Here is a 21,341-nt window from a genome sequence, read left to right as displayed (position 1 = left end):
CTCCTTTTTCTGTGATAACTCCAGCCTATGTCAAGTTGATACACAAAACCAGCCAGTACACCACCCAACATACCCTCACAGTGTTTCTAAACCCTGTTTGGTGGGATTTGGGTATCCCACTCATTTAGCCCCTGCAAACATTCAGAATGTTTCCTCCCTCAACGCTGATAACTTGATCCTGTCACATCTCCAGCTTCCAGATGGAAGTCCTCTAAATAGGTCTTCCAATTAAAGAACAAGTTGTTTAAAAGGCACCAGAACACCTTTGGTATCTGGTCTGTCAAGGTTAAGACCAGCACAGATGGCCACAGATGGCCAGAAATCAAAACCTCGCTGGACACAGCTAGCACCTCCTCCTTCTTTGCCTCCATCAGCTCATCTCAAACTTCTTGTGCCCTCCACGTTCCAGTTCAGGGCCTTGTTCCTGCCAAAGCCTTAAAAATCAGTACCACCTAAGTTCACAGGAAAACCTAGTTTCAGAGACCACTACCCTCAGCTTTCCAAAGCCTCGGTATATTCATGCTAATTGAGTGTGCCCATCCTACCTCAACTACATGTCTCTGGGTTAGTTTTAAGGATTTAAAGGAGATCAGAAACTTTTGGGGTAGGTGGGTGTGTTGCCTTAGCAGCGCTTGCAAACCGGGGCGAAAACGGACTACAACTCCCATCCGGCTTCAGGGCCGCAACCGCCCCTAGACCCTCTGGCCTGGCTAAGAGACAGGCCGCTGGCTGGGTCGCGCGGGAAGTTGTGGTAGGCTCCATCTAGGTTAGTGTCTCATGAGGGTCTAGGTGGCGCTGGTACTGCGGTGGCACGGTGATCAGAGGGGCCTTTTGCGACCCCAAAGGACCCCTTCCAACCCCGCCCAGGAGTTACTTTTCGTGGCCCGCCCTCCCACTTCCTGGACGAGGGTCGGCCCCGCCCCCGCGCGCCTCCGCCTTCCCACCTTCACCTTCAGCCGCGGCTCCCATTGGCCGGCGCGCACCTGCCCGTCCGTCGGGGGCGGGCTTGGAGGGCGTGGCGGGCAGCCAGGTGAAGGAGCGCGGGTGGCGACCGAGGAAGGTGACAGCGGGGAGGGCGGGAGGGTGGGGGGAAGCCGCGCAGAACGAGCCACGGAACCACAGACGGATCGCCGGACAGACGGACGGACGGGGCATGCGGGCGGCCTGGCTCTAGCCAGGAGCCATGGAGCAGCGGCTGCGTGCGCTGGAGCAGCTGGTACGGGGCGAGGCTGGTGGCAGCCCAGGGCTCGACGGCCTCCTGGATCTGCTGCTGGGGGTGCACCACGAGCTCAGCAGCGCCCCCCTGCGCCGGGAGCGTAACGTGGCGCAGTTTCTGAGCTGGGGTGAGTGGTCAGGGCAACACCCGGGAAGGGAGGCTGGAGGGACAACACCTGGAGCTCTGTGCCTCCAGACCTTTTCCTGGGGATGGCATATTCCAGAAACTTCCTCCTGAAGTAGCACTATTTGCGCTGTATCTAACGCTTGCCATCGGACTCCACAGCCCGCTTGCTCACCTGCACCTTACCTCAACCTCCGAGACAGGTACATAAAGTACAGTCCCCACATACTCTCATTGCATTCCCTGCTACAGACCCCAGACATGTTGCCAATACACATCTTTCACAACGGTCACCTCATGCCCTACCCAGAACATACATTCAGGTGGACACCGTTTTGTGTCACATGAACATACAGACTTTCTCAATCTCCTTCGTTCTTCAAGAGATGGGCACTTTGTTCTGGGACCCCTCTCACCCGTCACACACACACACACACACACACACACACACACACACACGCAGACAAGTCTCCTTACTTCAGTCCCTAGCGGGGACTGAGAACCAACCTCAGGCCCTTTGGAGGATGTGGGGGTCTCATTACAAGTGTCTTATTTTTTATTTGAATCCTTGGGAATGGCTGACCTAGGGTGACCCTAAACCCAATGTGGGCACTGATGCCAGCACAAGGGTTCCCTGGACACACCTGGCCAGGCTTTGGTGCAGAGGGCATAGGAGTTGGGCCTGGAGAGTGGGGTGTTTGCCTAGTAGGTGATCAGAGTTCCTGGCGCTCCTGAGCTATGGGCAAGCACAAGGCTGGGCTTAGTACGGTTGGGGGTCTACCATCCAGTCCTGCCATTTCATTCTGAGGGGAGAGCAGTTAGAGGGCCCTGCCCCCATTGCCTACCTGACTCTTACGTGTTATACATGTGTATGATTTGTCATCACTCCCACATGACACCCATACCTCTGTGTGTGTGTGTGTGTGTGTTTATACATATGTGTGTTTCTCCCTGCCTGTCTCTGGCACCTCTGCTTAGGACCCCAACATAGGGGATGTCTGTTGACATCTCCCGAGGTAACTCCAAGGCCGGGCGTGACTCACGCCTCTCCTGCCCCAACTTGTCCCTGCTCCTGCCCAGAGCCCCCACCCCTTCTGGCAAGACAAAGGTACTAGGCATCCTGTCCAGGAGGTTGGGTCTGGGCACCAAGTCCGGCCCATGTGGCTGGTGGTCACCTCTGACAGCTCTACGGGCTGGTAGCCGTTCCTCCTCCCTAGTTCTGTGCATAAACCTGGGAAGAGACAATTAATTTCTGTAGCGAGGTTTCCACACCTCCCCCGCTGTGGGGGTTCTGCCTGATAAACCTGTGGGGCAGCTCTCTGTCCCACCCACAGGCCCGCCCAGCTGGCAGGGAGTTTACCTTCTGGCAGGGGGAAACTGAGGCAAGGTGCCAGATCATAGATGTCCCCCAATCCTCACTGGTCACTCCTGTCTTCATCAGTTTCCAAGACTCAGTGCCCTTCCCCTGGCCTAAGACCACTCCAGTTCTGGGGAGGGCCTGGGAGTGGCCGGACATAGCCCTTGTGAAGGTGGTGGTGGGGCGAACAGACTGTGATGCAGGAGGAGGTTCCTGCCTGTGTGCCCCGTCCAGGGAGGGAGGCAGGGCTCCAAGTGGCAGGGCTGTTGAGCCTGGAAGGAATCCTGTGTGCTCACACCCTCAGGTGCTGGCATTGGGCACCAGGTGAAGTTTTTGGCCCTGTTTGTGTGTCTTGTGAGTACCTGAGCTGACTGGTATCTGTTCCAGGCCCAGGGGCCCCACTTGGGGAGCACAGCATGTCTTTCTGGAGCACTGTAGAAACTGTCCTCCCTGCCCTCAGGGGCTGCCCCAGGCCTTACCTCTGGCCAGACTGCTGTGTGCCTACAGGGTCCCCAGATCCAGGCCCACAGTTCCTGGATGGCAGAGAAGCCTTTCTGGGTATAAAGAATGTCACCTGTCCAGTTTCCCAGATAGGCCCCTGGGCTGGCCTTGAGGGGTCAAAGGCTGTGAACTAGGGGTGAGAGTGGATTGTCTCTAGGGTAACCTGGCTGTCAGGATTAGGCCCCTGCTAAAGAAGACCACAAGGTCCCTCTGTGCCTCAGATGGAGACTACCTGGAGTCTGGAGTGCGTGCCCAGGAAGGCTCTGAGGTGGTCCACAGAGTCAGGACCCTCACCATGCTGTATCATGACCAAATGGCCCTGCTTCTGATCTGTCCCTTGACTGGGTTGTCTCTGGGAAAGTCATCCTTGTCCTGATCTCATGAGAGCTTATAGGGAAAAAAACAAAGCAAACCAAACCAAACGTTGTCCGCTCTGTCCCCTCAGCCAGCCCCTTTGTAACAAAAGTGAAAGAGCTGCGTCTACAGAGAGATGACTTTGAGATCTTGAAGGTGATCGGCAGAGGGGCCTTTGGGGAGGTGAGTCAGTCTTGGCACCAGTGGGCGAGGACAAGGGCCTTGCGCTCGGCCTGGTCTAACCCAGGCCTTGCTTCCTCCCCTCAGGTGGCTGTGGTGAGGCAGAGGGACAGTGGCCAGATTTTTGCCATGAAAATGCTGCACAAGTGGGAGATGCTGAAGAGGGCTGAGGTCAGTCTGGGGTCAAGTGCACCCTACCAGTGGGTGGGGGAAGGGATGCGTGCTGCCCGAAGACGGACGGGGCACAGCTGTCCCTCTCAGTGGTTACCTGTCTCCTACCCTTCACAGTAAGCTTTACTTACGGATGAAGGGATTGTCCCATTCTTTTTATGGATATACTGAGACCCGTTACAAGGAAGCCTGGGCTCAGGTTGGTCCAAGGCTAGCCCAGCCTGGGGCTGAGCAGAGCTGTTCCTTTGGTCAGAGCTTCTGGGCTTTTGAGTCCTCTATTCCCTGAGCTGGTAAAGGGGGAGTTCTGGGAGCTGGCCCCATTATACCCCTGCTCTCCAAACCTGCTTCAGACTGCGTGTTTTCGGGAGGAGCGAGATGTTCTAGTGAAGGGAGACAGCCGCTGGGTGACTGCTCTGCACTACGCCTTCCAAGATGAGGAATACCTGGTGAGGATCTTTGGGTAGTCGGGGAGCCTTGTCAGGGATAAAAGAAAGGACCACTCTTCCATCTCCTGGCCCTACACCCTCCTTCTTTAGCTTTGCTTAAGAGCTGCCCATCTCATGGGCATGGTGGGACACACCTTTTAGTCCCAGCACTTGGGAGAAAGAGACAAATCTCTGTGAGTTCAAGGATAGCCTGTTCTACATAGTGAGTTCCAGAACAGCCAGAGCTACATTGTAAGACCCTCTCTCAAAAAAAAAAAAAAAAGAAAGAAAAAAGGAGCCAGGCACTCTGAGTCCTCAGGGACCGCTCAGCCCTGCCTTCCCAGAGCCCCCCAGGAACCAATGTGAGGTCAACAGGTGTCCTCATCCCGAGTCTGACTCGTGGCTCTGCACTGCCCTCCAGTACCTGGTGATGGACTACTACGCCGGCGGGGACCTCCTCACACTGCTGAGCCGCTTTGAGGACCGCCTCCCACCGGAGCTGGCCCAGTTCTATCTGGCCGAGATGGTTCTGGCCATCCACTCACTGCACCAGCTGGGCTATGTCCACAGGTGGGGCCCCCAGCTCTGTCACTTCCTGGCCTTCCTCCCTAAAGCCCTCTGCTAGCGCTTGCCAGTGGGCCTATCTTACAGCTGAGGAAGTCAGAGCTCAGAGCAGGTAAGGCCCTGGCTCAAACCCACCCAACTCATGGTGGCAGAGGAGTGGCGTGTTACCCATTCAGGGGACATCTGACTCCTGCATCCCCCACAGTGCACTTTGTAGCCCCTAGAATCAACGGTTGCCTTTACTAACTCCCATGTGCACACACACAGGAACATGTATGAGCATGCACACACACACACACACACACACACACACACACTGAGGAACATATGTGAACATGTATACACAAGAGTATGTGTGAGCATTATACACACAGGAACATGTATGAGCATGTACATACACACAGGAACATGTGTGAGCATGTACATACACACAGGAACATGTGTGAGCATGTACACACGGGAACATGTATGAGCATGTACATACAGGAACATGTGTGAGCATGTACACACAGGAACATGTGTGAGCATGTACATACACACAGGAACATGTGAGAGCATGTACACACACAGGAACATGTGTGAGCGTGTACACACAGGAACATGTGTGAGCGTGTATACACAGGAGCATGTGAGTGTGTACACACAGGATCATGTGTGAACATGTACACATAGGACGTGTGAGAACATGTATGCACTGGAGATTGAGCATGCACATAGGACAGGAACATGGATGAGCATGTACACAGGACAGGAGCATGTACACGCATGCACACAGACATGTCTGAGCACACACACCTATCAAGCCTGCCATACTTCCGCCTTCCTTCAGGGATGTCAAGCCTGACAACATCCTGCTGGACGTGAATGGCCACATCCGCCTGGCAGACTTCGGCTCCTGCCTGCGTCTCAACAACAATGGCATGGTAAGGAGCCCACTTAGAACTGGAGCTGAGGATACAGGCCAAGTGCAGGGACATCGGGTCACAGGTAGGGACCTGGAGAGGAGGGTGCTGCCTCCAGGCCTGTGGCCTCATGGCGTCAACACCCCTGACACAGGTGGATTCATCAGTCGCAGTTGGGACTCCGGACTACATCTCTCCTGAGATCCTACAGGCCATGGAGGAAGGCAAGGGCCACTACGGCCCACAGTGTGACTGGTGGTCACTGGGAGTCTGCGCCTATGAGCTGCTCTTTGGGGAAACACCCTTTTATGCAGAATCCCTGGTAGAAACCTACGGCAAGATCATGAATCACGAGGTCTGACTATGTGGCCCTGGGACACCTACATTGTGTGGTGGCAGGTAACTTCCAGCCTGACCTGCACCCTCTTTGACCCACAGGACCACCTCCAGTTCCCCTCTGATGTACCCGATGTGCCTGCTAGTGCCCAGGACCTGATCCGACAGCTGCTGTGCCGTCAGGAGGAGCGGCTGGGTCGCGGTGGGCTGGACGACTTCCGGAAGCACCCTTTCTTTGAAGGGGTTGACTGGGAGAGACTTGCAACCAGCACAGCTCCATACATCCCTGAGCTGCGTGGGCCGATGGATACCTCCAACTTCGATGTGGATGATGATACCCTCAACCGTCCAGTGAGTGACAGCTGTCTGTGTAAGAGGCTTGGCTTGATCCTCTGAGCTATGGGAACCTACCCCAAATGTTCTCTAGAGCAGTGGAAAGGTCGAGGCCTCTGGACCCCTGAGGCTCATGAGAGCTGTAGCGTACCTTAAGAGGAAATTCCCTGCAGCCTCTTGGAGACCTTGAACTCAAAGGCTCATGGGAGTTGTGGTCCCTTTTGATGGTGGCTGTGTTATTCCCCAGGGATACACCCCAGTAAATGCCCAGCTCACAGGCCTCTTCTGGTTCTCACTTGGTCTGTGGCTCTGACTCTCCTTCCCACTTCTGTAGGAGACGCTGCCACCGTCCTCCCACGGGGCCTTCTCAGGCCATCACCTACCATTTGTAGGCTTCACTTACACCTCTGGCAGGTGAGTCTGGTCCTCACACCTGCTGGGAAGCCGGGACCTTGTGTGGTTTGTCACAGCCCCATGGGAAGGGACAAAAGGGCTTCAGCATTTGATAGTCGACACTCCTCAGTTCTCTGTCCTCAGGGTCCACCAAAGTCTTGGGTGGCTATGCCCCTGGGACATGTGGCTATACCAGTGTGACAGACTGTTGAGTGCACTAGATTCATAGCAGAGGCTACCGAGAGCCTCTCCTGTGCAGCCTCGTTGGCTCTGTAAAATGGGTGGGAGCATTACTGCCTCAGATACCTTGGGTTGTCCTGAGACCCAAGAGAGGCACAGATGGAAGGCGTGCTCTGCCGGCACCCTGAGGGCCGTTGGGGATTGGGTGTGGGGCAGCAGGCTCATCCAACCTTGTTAACTGGGTTGATTTTTTTCTTTACATTAACTTATTTATTTGCTTAATATACCTCTATGCATAGCATATGGGCATGATGTATCACCGTGATCTTGTAGAGGGCAGAGAACCACTGTGAGAAGTCAGTCAGTTCTCTCCTTTACCTTGTGGGTCCCTGGGATGGAATCAGGTGCTCAGGCTTGGCAGTAGGCACCCTTAACCAGCTGATACAGCTCACTGGCCCCAGGAACCTTTGCACGAGCCTTGTTTTTGATTGGTTGGTTGGTTGGTTGGTTGGTTGGTTGAATTTTTGAGACAGGGTTTCTCTGTGTAGTCCTGGCTAGAACTTTATATGTAGACCAGGCTGGCCTTGAACTTAGAGATCCACCTGCCTCTGCCTCCAGAGTGCTGGGATTAACGGTTTGTGCCACACTGTTGGGCAAGGCCTTGTTGTTACCTCCATTTTCCTGTTAGAAAACCAAAGTTCAGATTACCCATTGCTTTCCAAGGTCACTTGAGAGCCCCAAAGGCAGGGCGTGGCCTAATGGTTCTCTTCTCAGCAAAGAGCCTAGGGGCCTGGTCTGGAGCACAAGTGCCAGGGTGTCTCTTGGATGGATGGACTATTGGTCCATGAGGATGGTTTTCTGCCAACTGTGTTCCTTTGTCCCCTCTTAGCCCCATCGATGAGAAGAGCTCTGAGTTAATGACTGCTCCAGAGCGGAAGCCCCACTGTGTGAGCATGGAGCTCAGCCAGAAGCGTCAAGGTACAGGGCAGCTGGGCCAGGCTGAGGGGTGGATTGCTGAGGGCCTGGCTACTCACCAGAGGCCTTCCCTTGCCAGAGCCCCTACATGGCCCATTCCAGCCCCAGGAGCTGGTGCGGCTGCAGAAAGAAGTACAGGTTCTTCAGGAGAAGCTGGCAGGTATCACGCACTTCCTGTTCCTAGAACAGCTTCGATCCTTCCTGGGTCCCAGCCCTGTCTCCTGCTCTGTGTAGGCTGTGCGATTGTGGGGAAGTAGACTTTCTCCCTGGCTGTGGAGAAAGTTCTCTGAGATCCTGCACGCAGAATGCTTGGCTGAGGTGGCGTTGTTCTGTGTGCGAGTCTCAATGACTATTTCTGACAGAGGCACTGAGGGACAGCAAGGCCTCCCTCTCACAGACTGACGGCCTCCATGCTAGAAGTCCAGCCCCAAACATCCAACTACAACAGGAGAAGGACCGCCTCCAGCAGGTGAGCACTAGGTGAGGTGAGCGAGTGGCCTAGGGTTCCGTGTCTCTAAGGTCAGCGCTCTGACTTGGCTTTGCCCTTCTTACCCTGGTCGTCAGGAGCTGACTGAAGCTCGGGCAGCATTGCGCGTGCAGGATTCTGAACTGTGTCAAGCCCAGAACCGGCAGGAAGAATTCCTGCAGAGGCTCTGGGAAGCCCAGGAGAGAGAGGCAGCTGCAGCCAGCCAGATCCAGGCCCTCAACTCCCAGCTGGAGGAAGCCTGGGTTGTCCGGAGAGAGGTTGGTGATGGTAGTGCGAGAGGGCGCAGCAAGGAGTTCAGAGTTTTGGGAGCCCGTGTCTTTGGCATCCCATGTGGCGTGGCTGGTTACCTCAGACAGGGCCTGGGGGTGAGATGGGTACCTGGGGCTACCTGTGGTTGCTGCTGGATGAGTCTGTAAGTTGTCAGGATGACACGAAGAGGATTAGATGGTCAGGGTTGGCGTTACCTTGTCCCTGTGCCCTCACAGCTCGAAGGCCAGGTGGCCACCCTGAGTCAGGAGGTGACACGGCTCCAGGAACAATGTAAACAAGAGTCTTCACAGGCCAAGGTATGGAAGCTTCTGCCCTCTGGCAGCAGACAGTTTCCCTTAGAGTCGTAGGAGAAGACCCCTGTCCTGGGCTGGGGTGGACCATGGCTTCTCAAACCCCTGCCTTGCCCCCTCTCCACATTGTCAAGACCGTCCATGCAGCCCCTGAGACCAACGGCATAGGATCTCCTGAGGGTCAGTCTCAAGAGGCCCAGCTGAGGACGGAGGTGGCAGCTCTGAGGGAGCAGCTGGAGCGTGCCTGCAGCCAAGGGTGAGTGCATGCGAGGGGCAGCCAGGAGGGGACAGGGCAGCGCCAGACTGGGAGTCACCTCTTCTGCACGGCCTTCTCCCCCCAGGATCAGTGTTGGGAAAGAGGAGGTTTTGTGCCGACTGCAGGAAGAAAACCAGCGGCTGAGCCGGGAGCAGGCGCGGGTGAGAAGGGGACAGCCGGGGACAGGCTGGGTGCCAGCAGGGTCAGGGCAGAGCTCCAGGGCCCCGGCTGCTGACACACTGTAGCATGTGGGTTTCCACAGGGCTCAGGATGTAGGGGACCCACGGGGAGACCCGCAGGGGGTGGGCAACTTGTAGACCTCCAGGGCTGCGGGGGCCTCTGACTGAGCCCACCGTCCTCCGTGGCCTCAGCTGGCAGAAGAGCTGCAGCTGGAGCTGCAGAGTAAGCAGCGTCTGGAGGGTGAGCGGCGGGAGACGGAGAGCAACTGGGAGGCTCAGATCGCGGACATCCTCAGCTGGTAGGTGCGTGGTGCCTGGGCTGGGGGCTGGGCTGAGGGCCCAGGCTGACACAGAGCATTCCCATTCAGGGTGAACGACGAGAAGGTCTCGAGAGGCTACCTGCAGGCCTTGGCTACTAAGATGGCTGAGGAGCTGGAGTCCTTGAGAAATGTGGGCACCCAAACACTCCCTACCCGGCCTCTGGTGAGCCCTGTGCACACGGACCGTGGCACGTGTGTATATGTGTAGAGGTCACAAGACAGCTGACAGGAAGTTAGTTCTCTCTGTCTACCATGTGGGGCTCTAGGGATTGAACTGAAGTTGCCAGGTTCGAGCTGGGTGGTCGTGGCGCATGCCTGTAATCCCAGAACTTGGGAGGCAGAAGCAGGAGGATTTCTGAATTCGAGGCCAGCCTGGTCTACAGAGTGAGTTCCAGGACAGCCAGGGCTACACAGAGAAACCCTGACTCCAAAAAAAAAAAAAAAAAAAAAAGTTGCCAGGTTCGGCAGCATACCTCTGCCTTTGGAGCCGTCTTGTCATCCCCTAAAGCTCCAGGTTCATGCTGAGGGGTGAGGAGAGTTGGGTCTTTGAGTCTGGCCAGGCAGCATGCGAGGCACAGGCTTCAGCAGGAAGAAAGGAGGGGAGGGCGTCCTTGAAGCTGTCAGCCCCAGAGAGCATCTTTCAGGGGGATACTTGGTTTCTCCCAGGATCACCAGTGGAAGGCTCGGAGGCTGCAGAAGATGGAGGCCTCAGCCCGGCTAGAGCTCCAGTCGGCACTGGAGGCTGAGATCCGTGCCAAGCAGGGTCTGCAGGAGCGGCTGACGCAGGTGCAGGAGGCTCAGCGGCAGGCTGAACGGTGAGACCATGAGCGGCTACTACAGGAGCAGGGTTCATTCAGAGGCCTGTGGTGAGCCATTGCCCTCTTCCCCCAGCCGCTTGCAGGAGGCCGAGAAGCAAAGCCAGGCCCTGCAGCAGGAGGTGACTGAGCTCAGGGAGGAACTGCAAGCTCGGGGGCCAGGAGGTGAGTGCCCGCCTTGGGGCCAGTCCCCAGCTCCAGTCTCATGAGTACTAGGACACTCCCAGGACAGAGAAAGCCACCCCCCCCCCATAGGACCTGGCTGTCACTCAGCACTTCCTGACCACTGCTGTGTGCCACACCTGTATCTTACTGAGGTGGAAACCGAGCCCCCACCCACCCTGGTCCCTTAGTCCTGGGGCAGTGACCTCAGCACCTTCCGCTCTGTCCGCAGATGCCAAGCCCTCTGCCTCCCTCATCCCTCTCCTGGCCTTCTGGAACACAGAGGTAAGATCCAGGCAGACGGACTAGCTAGGGAGGGGTCCTGGTGAGAACCACGGTGACCCTGACTTTCTCCCATCTTCCTTCATTCCCAGAAGGATTCCGCCAAGGACCCTGGCAGTTCAGGGGAGGGCCCAAGGTCTGGAGCAGAAGCAGAGCTGAGGCCGGAGGGCCGCCGCAGTCTGCGCATGGGGGTAAAGATCTGCGCAGGTCCTTGGGGGGACAGGGCAGGGCCTCTCCTCCCGTTCCCTCCTCACTGGCTCGGTCATCTTCTGCAGAGCGTGTTCCCCAGGGTGCCTGCTGCCACCACTACCCCTGCAGAAGGTCCTCCTGCTAAGGTCAGTGGCCAGAGGGGCGGAACAGTGGGACACCAAGCCATTCAGCCCTTCCCCATAATCCCTCTGGGACCCTAGTGGGACTGTGTCAGGCCGTGTTTAGGGTGGTGCTGGTGCTGGTTTTCTGACATGGCCTCCCAGATGAGATGGTGCACCGGGTGCGGGGAGGGGCTGGGGATGCTGACAGCACGCCTTCCTTCACAGCCTGGCTCCCACACCCTGCGTCTCCGGAGTTTTCCATCCCCTACCAAGTGTCTCCGCTGCACCTCACTGATGCTGGGCCTGGGCCGTCAGGGCCTGGGCTGTGACAGTAAGAACCCTTCTCCATCAGGCTCTCCCTCACACCGTACCCCCGCCCCCCAGTATGACCCTGACACACCCAGGCTGTTCTCAACCCAATAGCACCCACGTCTCTTATCAAATTCTCCTACTTAGTATTCCTTTCTCACTCGATGGCATTGGGTGACAGTTCAGGTGGCATTAGCCCCGGGGGAGCTGTCTGGGAAGGCTCAGGCGGCCTGACCTGCTTCATCCTCCCAAACTCTCCATCTCTCCACAGCCTGTGGTTACTTCTGTCACTCAGCTTGTGTGGCACAAGCCCCACCCTGCCCTGTGCCCCCTGAACTCCTCCGCACAGCCCTGGGCGTTCACCCCGAAACAGGCACAGGGACTGCCTACGAGGGCTTCCTGTCGGTGAGCTGTGGCTGAGGGCTGAGGAGGACAGGCTGGGAGCCGAGGACCTGTGCGGCCAGCCCTCCATGCCGTCTTCCCACTAGGTGCCGCGGCCTTCAGGTGTCCGCCGGGGCTGGCAGCGCGTGTACGCTGCTCTCAGTGACTCCCGCCTGCTGCTTTTTGATGCTCCTGACCCTCGAGGCAGCCTGGCCAGTGGGGTCCTCCTGCAGGCCCTGGATCTGAGGTAGGTCCCAGACAGCACCACAGGACAAGTCATGGGTAGTGAGGAGTTCATTCAGGAGTGGTATCTCATGTGTCCTTTGTACCTCTCAGGGACCCCCAGTTCTCAGCCACCCCTGTGTTGGCCTCAGATGTCATCCATGCCCAATCCAAGGACCTGCCACGCATCTTCAGGGTGAGCGCTCAAGGGCAGGATGGACCCAGCCTCCATCTCTTTCCCTGTGCTGACCCTGTCTTGGTTCCTGGTGTATCTCCACTCTGTCCCTCTGCCAGCCACCTCACTCCACATGCTTTCTGTCTATAGTAACCATGAGCTTGCCACACAGCGATCTGGCTATTCCCTGCTTTGTTTACACACCCTTGGATGGCTTCCCAGCACCCCAGGAGGCTCTGAAGCGATAATCTGGGCCACCTAGCAATCGAGCCTGCAGATGCCCTCACCCTCAGCCCTGGACTCCTTAACTGCTCTGGCTGGACCTTGTTCCTTATAGCCTTGAGTTCCTGTGTAACTCCTCCCCAGTCTCATCTCTCTGCACAGCATTGCCAGCACCGCCCAGGCCCAGGACCTTGTCCCCAGGCTCACTAACACTGGGTGGTGGGCTTGTCCCCCAGGCCTGCTCTAGGGATTCGACTCTGCATTCCTGCAGTGCTTGTCCTTCCCGTGTGTGGAGCCCATCCCTGGGCTCCGGCCTGGCATTGCTTGTCCGGCCCCCTGCTGGCTTCCTCCCCATCTCCCACTACAGCCAGCTAGCTCACAACATCGTAGGGGAAGAAGGAAGGAGGACAGACGACTGGCTGGCTCTTGGCTGTAGCCCTCCAGCCTGACTCCCTGTCCACAGGTGACAGCCTCCCAGCTGACAGTGCCACCAACCACATGTACTGTGCTGCTGCTGGCGGAGGATGAGGGGGAGCGGGAGCGCTGGCTTCAGGTGCTGTGTGAGCTGCAGCGGCTGCTGCTGGATGCACGGCCGAGGCCCCGACCAGTGTACACGCTCAAGGAGGCCTACGACAACGGGCTGCCGCTGCTGCCTCATGCGCTCTGTGCTGCTGTCATTGGTAGGTCGCATGCTGAAGGGCTGTCACTCTTGAGTGGCCTAAGGTCAGGCCTGTAGGGAGGCACTGGCCAAGGCTAGTCACAAATGCAATAACCATCGTCTTAGCCCCAGCTGTGGGTCCCACCTTGCATAGGCACACAGCCTCTCAGAAGCCTGGCTTCTCGCCACTTCATTTCTGAGCATTCTGGTTCTCTTTTCTGTTGTTGTTTTGTTTTTTGAGATAGGATCTCTCTCTATAGCCCTGGCTGTCAAGGAACTCACTATGTAGACCAGGCTGGCCTGGAACTCACAGAGATTTGCCTACCTCTGCCTCCAAAGTACCGGGGGTGGGGAGTGGGGCTAAAGGTATGCACCACCACTCCCAGCTGGTTTTCCTTTTTCTAAGGGAATCTCAAGGAACAGAGGTTTTAGGGAGACAGAGATGACCTGGGAGGCAGAGGCAGAAGGAGAGTATAAAGACAGCTACATGTGGAGACCTTGTCTCAAAAACTCAAACCAGCAGGCACGGCCTGGTGCACAGGTGTATCCCAGCACACAAGAAGAAGGGGCGTGTCAGGAGCTCAGCTCAGCAAACAAACAAACAAAAACTGGGTTGGAGTGCTGTCCCAGTGGTTAAGCGTACTGGCTGCTCCTCAAGAGGACCTGGGCTCAGTTCCCAGCACCCACTAGAACATTCTTCTGTCCTCAACTGGCACCAGGCCACACACATGCACAGACATGCATGCCGGCAAAGCACAGCACACATTCATGTAAAGTAATTTTTTGAAAAACATTGTACACACAAACAAGTTGGACTTGGGAGCAGTCACTCACACACACACACACACACACACACACACACACACACACACACACACACACACACACACGTAAATCCAGCTCCAGGAGAATGAGAGTTCAAAGCCAGCCTCATCTGCATACTGAGTCAAGCACAGCCTGAACCATATAACACATGAGATCCTGCTTTGGTAAAACAACACCAACAACCAAACAGGAAGATTACCTCAGACTCATGCCAGCTCAAGCCAGCCACACAGTGAGTTGTAGGCCGGCCCGGAGTCAGACACTGTCTCCACAGAAGGCCCAGTGAGGCTCTGATGGCTTTCTTCCTGGCAGCGATTGAGCAAGGGGGCGGGTGCAGAGCTGTCGTGGGTTCACTGAGGCCCCGAACCAGCTCCAGCTGGCACGTACTCCAGTCAGGGTCACAGCAGAGACCGTGGGTCCCTGGGTCAGCTAGGAGCCAGAGATGGAGGTTTATATTGAGGCTTACCCAGAATCCCACAGCTCAAGGTAGTGGCCCTCAGCCCTGACCACAGTCACCAAGGCCCTTTTTCCTTAGAGCCAGTGTAAACCTTGATCAAGAAGGGCCTAAGGACGGGTGTGTCAGCAATGTGTGGGTCACCAATCCTACTGCCTCAAGAGAAACTGAAGACCAGTAAGGACAGGTGTCACTGGCAGGTGTCTCTGACCTCTGACCTCTCTTCCTTTATCAGACCAAGAGCGGCTTGCCCTGGGCACTGAGGAGGGGTTGTTTGTGATTCACCTCCACAGCAATGGTACCAGAGGGCTGGGCCTGGGTGAGTGTGGGCCTGGGCAGCACGGGCAGCTGTTGCTTCTTACCCACATGCTCCTCTCTCCTGCCCACACCACAGACATCTTCCAGGTGGGAGACTGCCGCCGGGTGCAGCGGCTGACTGTGAGCTGTGCCGCTGGCCTGCTGGTCGTGCTCTGTGGCCGTGGTCCCAGTGTGCGCCTCTTCTCCCTGGCCGAACTGGAGAATGCTGAGGTGACAGGTGCCAAGATCCCTGAATCCCGAGGCTGCCAGGCCTTGGTAGCTGGGCGCATCCTGCAGGCCCGGACTCCAGTGCTCTGTGTGGCAGTCAAACGCCAAGTTCTCTGTTACCAGCTGGGCCCAGGACCAGGGCCCTGGCAGCGCCGCATCCGAGAGCTGCAAGTGCCAGCTCCCGTGCAGAGCCTGGGGTTGCTGGGGGATCGGCTCTGTGTGGGTGCCGCAGGCACCTTCACCCTCTACCCGCTGCTCAATGAGGCCGCGCCCTTAGCGCTGGGAACTGGCCTGGTGGCTGAGGAGCTGCCAGCATCCCGTGGGGGCCTGGGAGAGGCCCTGGGTGCCGTAGAGCTCAGCCTCAGCGAGCTCCTGCTGCTCTTCGCCACTGCTGCTGTCTATGTGGATAGCGCTGGCCGCAAGTCACGAAGCCACGAGCTACTGTGGCCAGCAGCACCCATCGGCTGGGGTAAGGCTGGTAGAGGGCTTGGCAGGGTGGGGTCAGGCACTGGGGGTCCTGCGACTGTACTGTGTCCTGAGCAGCTTGTCTAGGGCTTTCCTCACGCCATTCCCTACCTGGCCCACGGCCGCTAGCTGCTCTGTGACCGACCTTCACATCCCAAGGGCTACCTGTGACCCCTCCCTCCCCGCTACTGCACTCTGACTCCTCTGCCACCTCTCGGTTCAGACCTCTGTCTGGGTCTCATCCTTCGCTTTGTGACTGTTTGTCACCAGGGCCTGTAGAGCAGGCTAGGGCTGGCTCCTTCAGCCTGCCGCCTGGGCAGGCACACCCTGGGGGCTGTGCTTGTGAGAATGAACAAATGGACGGAGGAAAGGCGTGGCTTGGTGTGGTCACTAGTGCCGACGTGGTGGGCTGGAGGAAGGAAGGAGACAGTGTCCTTTATGAGCAGAGGCTCGTCTGTGCTGAGGCCTGGGGTTGAGTGTGACAGAGACTGCCACTGGCCGCTGTCTCCTGTCCCTCACTAGCTGTATGACCTTGACCATTACTTTGAGATTTCCATTACCTCATCTAATGTCCAAGGTCAGGGTGATTATAGTACCTGCTCCACCTGGAGCTGCCGAGAGTGAAGAGAGGACAAACATGCCAAGCATTTGAACTGTGTGGGCATGTAGTGAGGGCTGGCTATTATCTCATCTGTTATGGAGTTGGGTGGAGCAGGTCTCCCTGTGGGACAGAGGAAACAGGCTCAGAGAGGGACCTGGCTTGCCCAGGGCTACACAGTACAGGCTGATTCTCACCCACAGGTTACACAGCGCCCTACCTAACAGTGTTCAGTGAAAACTCCATTGACGTGTTTGACGTGAGGAGAGCAGAATGGGTACAGACGGTGCCACTCAAGAAGGTGACAGTCCTCGAAAAAAACAAATCCAAAAAACCAAAAAAAAAAAAAAAAAAAAAAAGAAGCCAGGCCATGGTGGTGCACACCTGCAATCCCAGCACTTGGGAGGCAGGGGTGGATTTCTGAGTTCAAGGCCAGCCTGGTCTACAGAGTGAGTTCCAGGACGGCCAGGGCTACACAGAGAAACCCTGTCTTGAAAAAAACAAATCCAAAACAACAACAACAAAACAAAAAACAAAAAAAAAAAAAGAAAGAAAGAAAAAAAAGAAAAGGTGACAGTCGCCCCAGAGCACAGGTCAGGTGCCGTGGGGTGGGTGGCATGGCCAGACCTCTGTGTTTTCTGTCTCAGGTAAGACCCCTGAATCCAGAAGGCTCCTTGTTCCTCTATGGCACCGAGAAGGTCCGCCTGACCTACCTCAGGAATCCATTGGCAGGTGAGGGAGTGTATGCCTGCCTACATCTGTGTGTGTTCACAAGTGTGAGCTTGTGCGCCCGCCGCCGGCTGGGACACGTGAGCACCTCCCCGGCTCCCTGATTTTCCACAGAGAAGGATGAGTTTGACATTCCCGACCTCACGGACAACAGCCGGCGCCAGCTGTTCCGCACCAAGAGCAAGCGCCGCTTCTTCTTCCGGGTGTCTGATGAGCAGAGACAGCAGCAGCGCAGGTGCTGGCCTGTGGGGTGTGGCTGCTGGGTGGGACTTTCTGCTCTTGGGGCGGGGTGAGGTTCGCTTGTTCGCAGGCTCGCACGGCCTGCGCCTACCTACACCCGCTCTGCCTCCAGGGAGATGCTGAAGGACCCGTTTGTGCGCTCCAAGCTCATCTCCCCGCCCACCAACTTCAACCACCTGGTACACGTGGGCCCCACGGAGGGAAGGCCCGGCGCCAGGGACGGGACCCAGGTCAGTCCTCTGGAGCCAACTACAGAGCTCCCTGGAGTCGTTGATCCAATCACAGGGTTTGTCTGTTGATTGCTTGGCTGCTGAGGGAGATGACTCATCCCTCTGACACGGACCTCAGTACATCCTTGCCAGAAGCTGAGTTCCCATGGCGTGAGCTTCCTGGTCCTAGCCCTTCTGCACTGTCCCCTGACAGGCTCAGGGACAGAAGAGCAGAGGTGCCCGCAGCTCCGGATCCCAGAGACCCCACAGCTTCTCAGAGGCATTTCGGCGCCCAGTGTCCACAGACAGCGATGGTCTCCCTGGAGACACAGACCCCCGTAAGGACAGCCTTGCACCCTCTAGTTCTTGCCTGCCTCCTCTGCCTCACCCCCCTTCCGAGCCCTGAGATCTGACGCAGGCATTTTGACCTTCTATCTCCCTACTCTTGCCAGTAGTGAAGAGGAAACCTTGGACATCTCTGTCCAGCGAATCGGTGTCCTGCCCCCAGGGGTCCCTGAGCCCTGCAGCTTCCCTGACACAGGTGAGCCAGCGGTTAGGGCTTTCCTTCCCCCACTCAAAGTTTAGGCACTTTCTGGATGAGCTCTGCGTTGGGAGAGGACCCCGTCACCTCTGAGACAGGTGGACTCACCTGCAACGCTTGGCTCGCCAAGCCCTAGCTGTATGCTTCAGTCAGGGGGGCCACGCCCCCTGCGCCTGTCCTACCTGCACACTGAAGGTGTTCCTGTGACAGGTGTGTGAGGCGATGGTACCTCACGGTGCCATCTGGCTCTCTACCTGCATGCCAGAGCGCAGGGCCAGGCTTTCAGGTTGTGTGGCAGTCGCTTTATCCGCTAAACTGTTCTACCTGCTGAGCCATCTCCCAAGGCCTAGAATTAAAATTTTATATATATATGTATATGTATATGCAGTGCTGGGTTCAAACATAGGGTGTTGTTTATGCTAAGCAAACACTCTGCCGCTGAGCTGTGTTTTTTTGGGGTAAAGGGGTGGGATTGAGACCGGGTCACTGTATTTAGTCCGGGCTTTTCTGGAACTTGATATGTAGACCAGGCTGGCCTTGAATTGAAAGAGAGCCTGAGGGCTGGAGAGATGGCTCAGGGGTTAAGAGCACTGACTGCCCTTCCAGAGGTCCTGAGTTCAAATCCCAGCAACCACATGGTGGCTCACAACCATCTGTAATGAAATGAAATCTGACACCCTCTTCTGGTGTCTGAAGACAACTACAATGTACTCCTATATAATAAATAAATAAATAAATAAATAAATAAATAAATAAATAAATAAGTCTTTAAAAAAAAAAAAAAAAAGAAAGAGATCCTGAGCCGGGTGATGGTGGCGCACGCCTGTAATCCCAGCACTCTGGGAGGCAGAGGCAGGCGGATTTCTGAGTTCGAGGCCAGCCTGGTCTACAGAGTGAGTTCCAGGACAGCCAGGGCTACACAGAGAAACCCTGTCTTGAAAAAAACCAAATCCAAAAAAACCGAAAAAAAAAAAAAAAAAGAGAGAGATCCTCCTGCCTCTGCCCGAGTGCTGGTATTAAAGGCATGTGACACCATGCCTAGCCTGAGCTACATTCTTAACAGAGACCCAATCTAAAGACAGGGGGGGAACTCATACGGAAGCAGCCTGTGTTGTCTGGGGTCAAGGAAAGACCTGATGGGCGCTGGGAAGGCTCCCACTCACCCTCCCGCGACCCTCACAGTCACACCACAGCACTCGAGCTCCTGCGACCCTCACAGTCACACCACAGCACTCGAGCTCCCGAGACCCTCACACCACAGCACTCCGAGCTCCTGCGACCCTCACAGTCACACCACAGCACTTGAGCTCCGCCCGCCACTTTCTTTGACACACTCAAACTCTCCCTGCTGCCCCGTCTTGTTTGAATGCTTGTCCCGCCACAGCGCGATGCTCAGACTGCTGGCAACTTTACCTTTAACATGTTTCTGGCCACATGGTCGAGTGTCACTGCCACCGACATCTCCTCTACCATTTTGGCTCCTGTGCTGTGGCCTGCCTTCCTTCCTTCTTTCTTCCCTTCCTTCCTTCCTCTTCCCTCCCTCCCTCCCTTCTCTCCCTTTTTAAAAATGGTCTCATGTAGCTCAGGCTGGCCTTGAACATGTGGCTCTGTGCCTCCACCTTCTGAGTACTGGGATTTCAGACATGCACCTCTACACCCAGTTTGCCGAGATTTTTCTTCCATGCGTGTCTTTTGTTCAGCGGGGTCCATGGTGGTTGGGTCAGTTTTCATTCTTCTGCCTGCACTAAAGCATGGCTTCCGCTGAATGTGGAGTGCAGTGAGTGAAGCAGACTCTGGTTTGTGCGCTGCCGTTTTGGAGTCTGTGAGGACTCTGCCCACACCTTCAGTGTGGTTTCCTTTAGGGTCCTGCTACTGCAAATACTGGGTCCTTTGAGCCTCTGTCCCTTCTGCCAGCTAACTTCCTGTTCTTCCTCCAGGTCTCAGAACGACCCCGAAGTCTCCCTCCAGATCCTGAGTCAGAGAGCTCCCCCTGACGCCCTCTGGCAGTGCCCACCCCATTCCCCAGACAGAAGGACTGAGGAAGCAGAGAGCTTGCAAGACGCCATCCTCCGGCTGGTCCGGGGAGTTTGCGGGATGCCATCCTCCGGCCGGTCCGGGACATGTTGAAATTTAGACTCAGGGAGAGCCTGGGTGGAGGGTTAAGAAGATCAAGGCACACCTGGGCCCCCAGGAATAGGGGTCTGACTCCTTGCCCTATCCCTGCGTTTCCCCTGGGCTTCCAACACAGGCCTACACTGGCCTCTGGGAGTGCCATGGCTCTGGTGCCTAGGGAAGATTGTGCCAAAGCTGTGCTTCATAGGGTCAGTCCCAGGGACGCTGCTAGGAGTCAGCATGAGGAATGGAGGGGCGGGGCCGTGGGAGTATGCTGGTGTCCTGTCTACGCAGCACGGCCCCAGCTGAGGGTGAGACTGGGCTGTGGGCTCTGATTGACTGGGAAGGATAGAAGAGGGAATGAGGTAGGTGAGAGAGGAGAGAGGAAGGTGAGGGAGCACAGGGAGCAGAAGAGGGAGTGACGTAATCAGGAGATGGGTGCTAACCCGAAAAGAAGAGAGAAGGTCGAAACGTGATGAGGAGGACGTTGGAAAGACTGGAGGGGAGGAGGGAGAGTGAACCAGGGGAAAATCCCAGACCCGGGGACTTTTCTCTAGGGTGGGGCTTGGGACTGAGAGCAGGACTGTTGCTAGCTTATCCGTCCAGGAAAAATGGTCGCTAGGCAGGGAGGGGATGGGAGGGTATTTATAAGGGCTTCTTGGTGGGAGATAGACACCCTGCGGGGACCACTAGATATCTCCAGGCACACTTTGGCCCTTCCCAGCAAGGGGGCCCTTTTCTGGAAGCTTCAATCAACCAAGTGTATTAGGGGAACATAGGGGCATTTTACTATTGATCACAGTCATTATTATTGTTATTATATTGGTATTTTTATTAAACCTCACCCTGCTACAGGGTGGGGAGTGAAAGAAGTATTTATCTCTTTAAACGCCACATTCCCAGGAGGGATGGGCTCTGATGCCCTGAGATGTGGCAAGAAACAATAAAGCCAACTTTATAAGCTGCCAGCCTCCCTGCCTCGGTCTGTCCTACCATGCTAAAGTGGGAGTGTAGAGGAGAGGAGTGGTAGGAGCCCTGGACAGCTGAGAGCTGGCCTCTGTGTGCATGCCCAAAGCAAGGCCACAGGGCAACCTTGGATGGTCCCAGGCCACAGGGCAACCTTGGAGCCCCCAGGAGCTGTGATCTTGGGTAGGTTTTTGTTGTTGCTTGGTTCATTGGTTGGTTTTTGTTTTTGAGACAGGGTCCTAACTATGTGTCTCCGATGGCTAGTCTGGAACTTAGCTTATAGACCAAGAATATCTCAAAATGACTCAAAATGAGATATGCCCGCCTC

The 21,341-nt window shown here is 56.2% G+C and overlaps 1 protein-coding gene across 3 annotated transcripts; it reads left to right on the top strand.

Moving 5' to 3' along the window:
- The first annotated feature begins 1,093 nt into the window (after window positions 1-1,093).
- Cdc42bpg (CDC42 binding protein kinase gamma) lies at window positions 1,094-21,004 on the top strand. Of its 3 annotated transcripts, none has more exons than XM_052191697.1 (37): window positions 1,094-1,343; window positions 3,643-3,734; window positions 3,819-3,902; window positions 4,253-4,348; window positions 4,749-4,897; window positions 5,721-5,814; window positions 5,948-6,148; window positions 6,232-6,480; window positions 6,797-6,876; window positions 7,925-8,013; window positions 8,090-8,170; window positions 8,373-8,479; window positions 8,575-8,754; window positions 8,983-9,063; window positions 9,192-9,313; window positions 9,399-9,474; window positions 9,685-9,791; window positions 9,861-9,975; window positions 10,479-10,627; window positions 10,704-10,792; window positions 11,022-11,074; window positions 11,167-11,262; window positions 11,347-11,406; window positions 11,608-11,713; window positions 11,963-12,096; window positions 12,180-12,319; window positions 12,409-12,490; window positions 13,155-13,371; window positions 14,864-14,926; window positions 15,023-15,622; window positions 16,420-16,517; window positions 16,864-16,948; window positions 17,060-17,180; window positions 17,298-17,415; window positions 17,609-17,732; window positions 17,847-17,935; window positions 19,873-21,004. In XM_052191697.1, the coding sequence occupies exons 1-37, from the start codon at window positions 1,184-1,186 to the stop codon at window positions 19,927-19,929; spliced, it is 4,644 nt and encodes a 1,547-aa protein (XP_052047657.1). In that variant the 5' UTR covers window positions 1,094-1,183; the 3' UTR covers window positions 19,930-21,004. The 3 variants fall into 3 exon arrangements, with proteins under 3 accessions (XP_052047657.1, XP_052047648.1, XP_052047644.1); XM_052191688.1 differs by having other exon boundaries at window positions 11,164-11,262; window positions 17,850-17,935; XM_052191684.1 differs by having other exon boundaries at window positions 11,164-11,262.
- The last annotated feature ends 337 nt before the right edge of the window (window positions 21,005-21,341 follow it).

The sequence above is a fragment of the Apodemus sylvaticus genome, chromosome 1 (genome assembly GCF_947179515.1).
Source record: "Apodemus sylvaticus chromosome 1, mApoSyl1.1, whole genome shotgun sequence".
Classification (NCBI taxonomy): domain Eukaryota; kingdom Metazoa; phylum Chordata; class Mammalia; order Rodentia; family Muridae; genus Apodemus; species Apodemus sylvaticus.
This window is presented reverse-complemented; position numbering and strand designations above follow the sequence as displayed.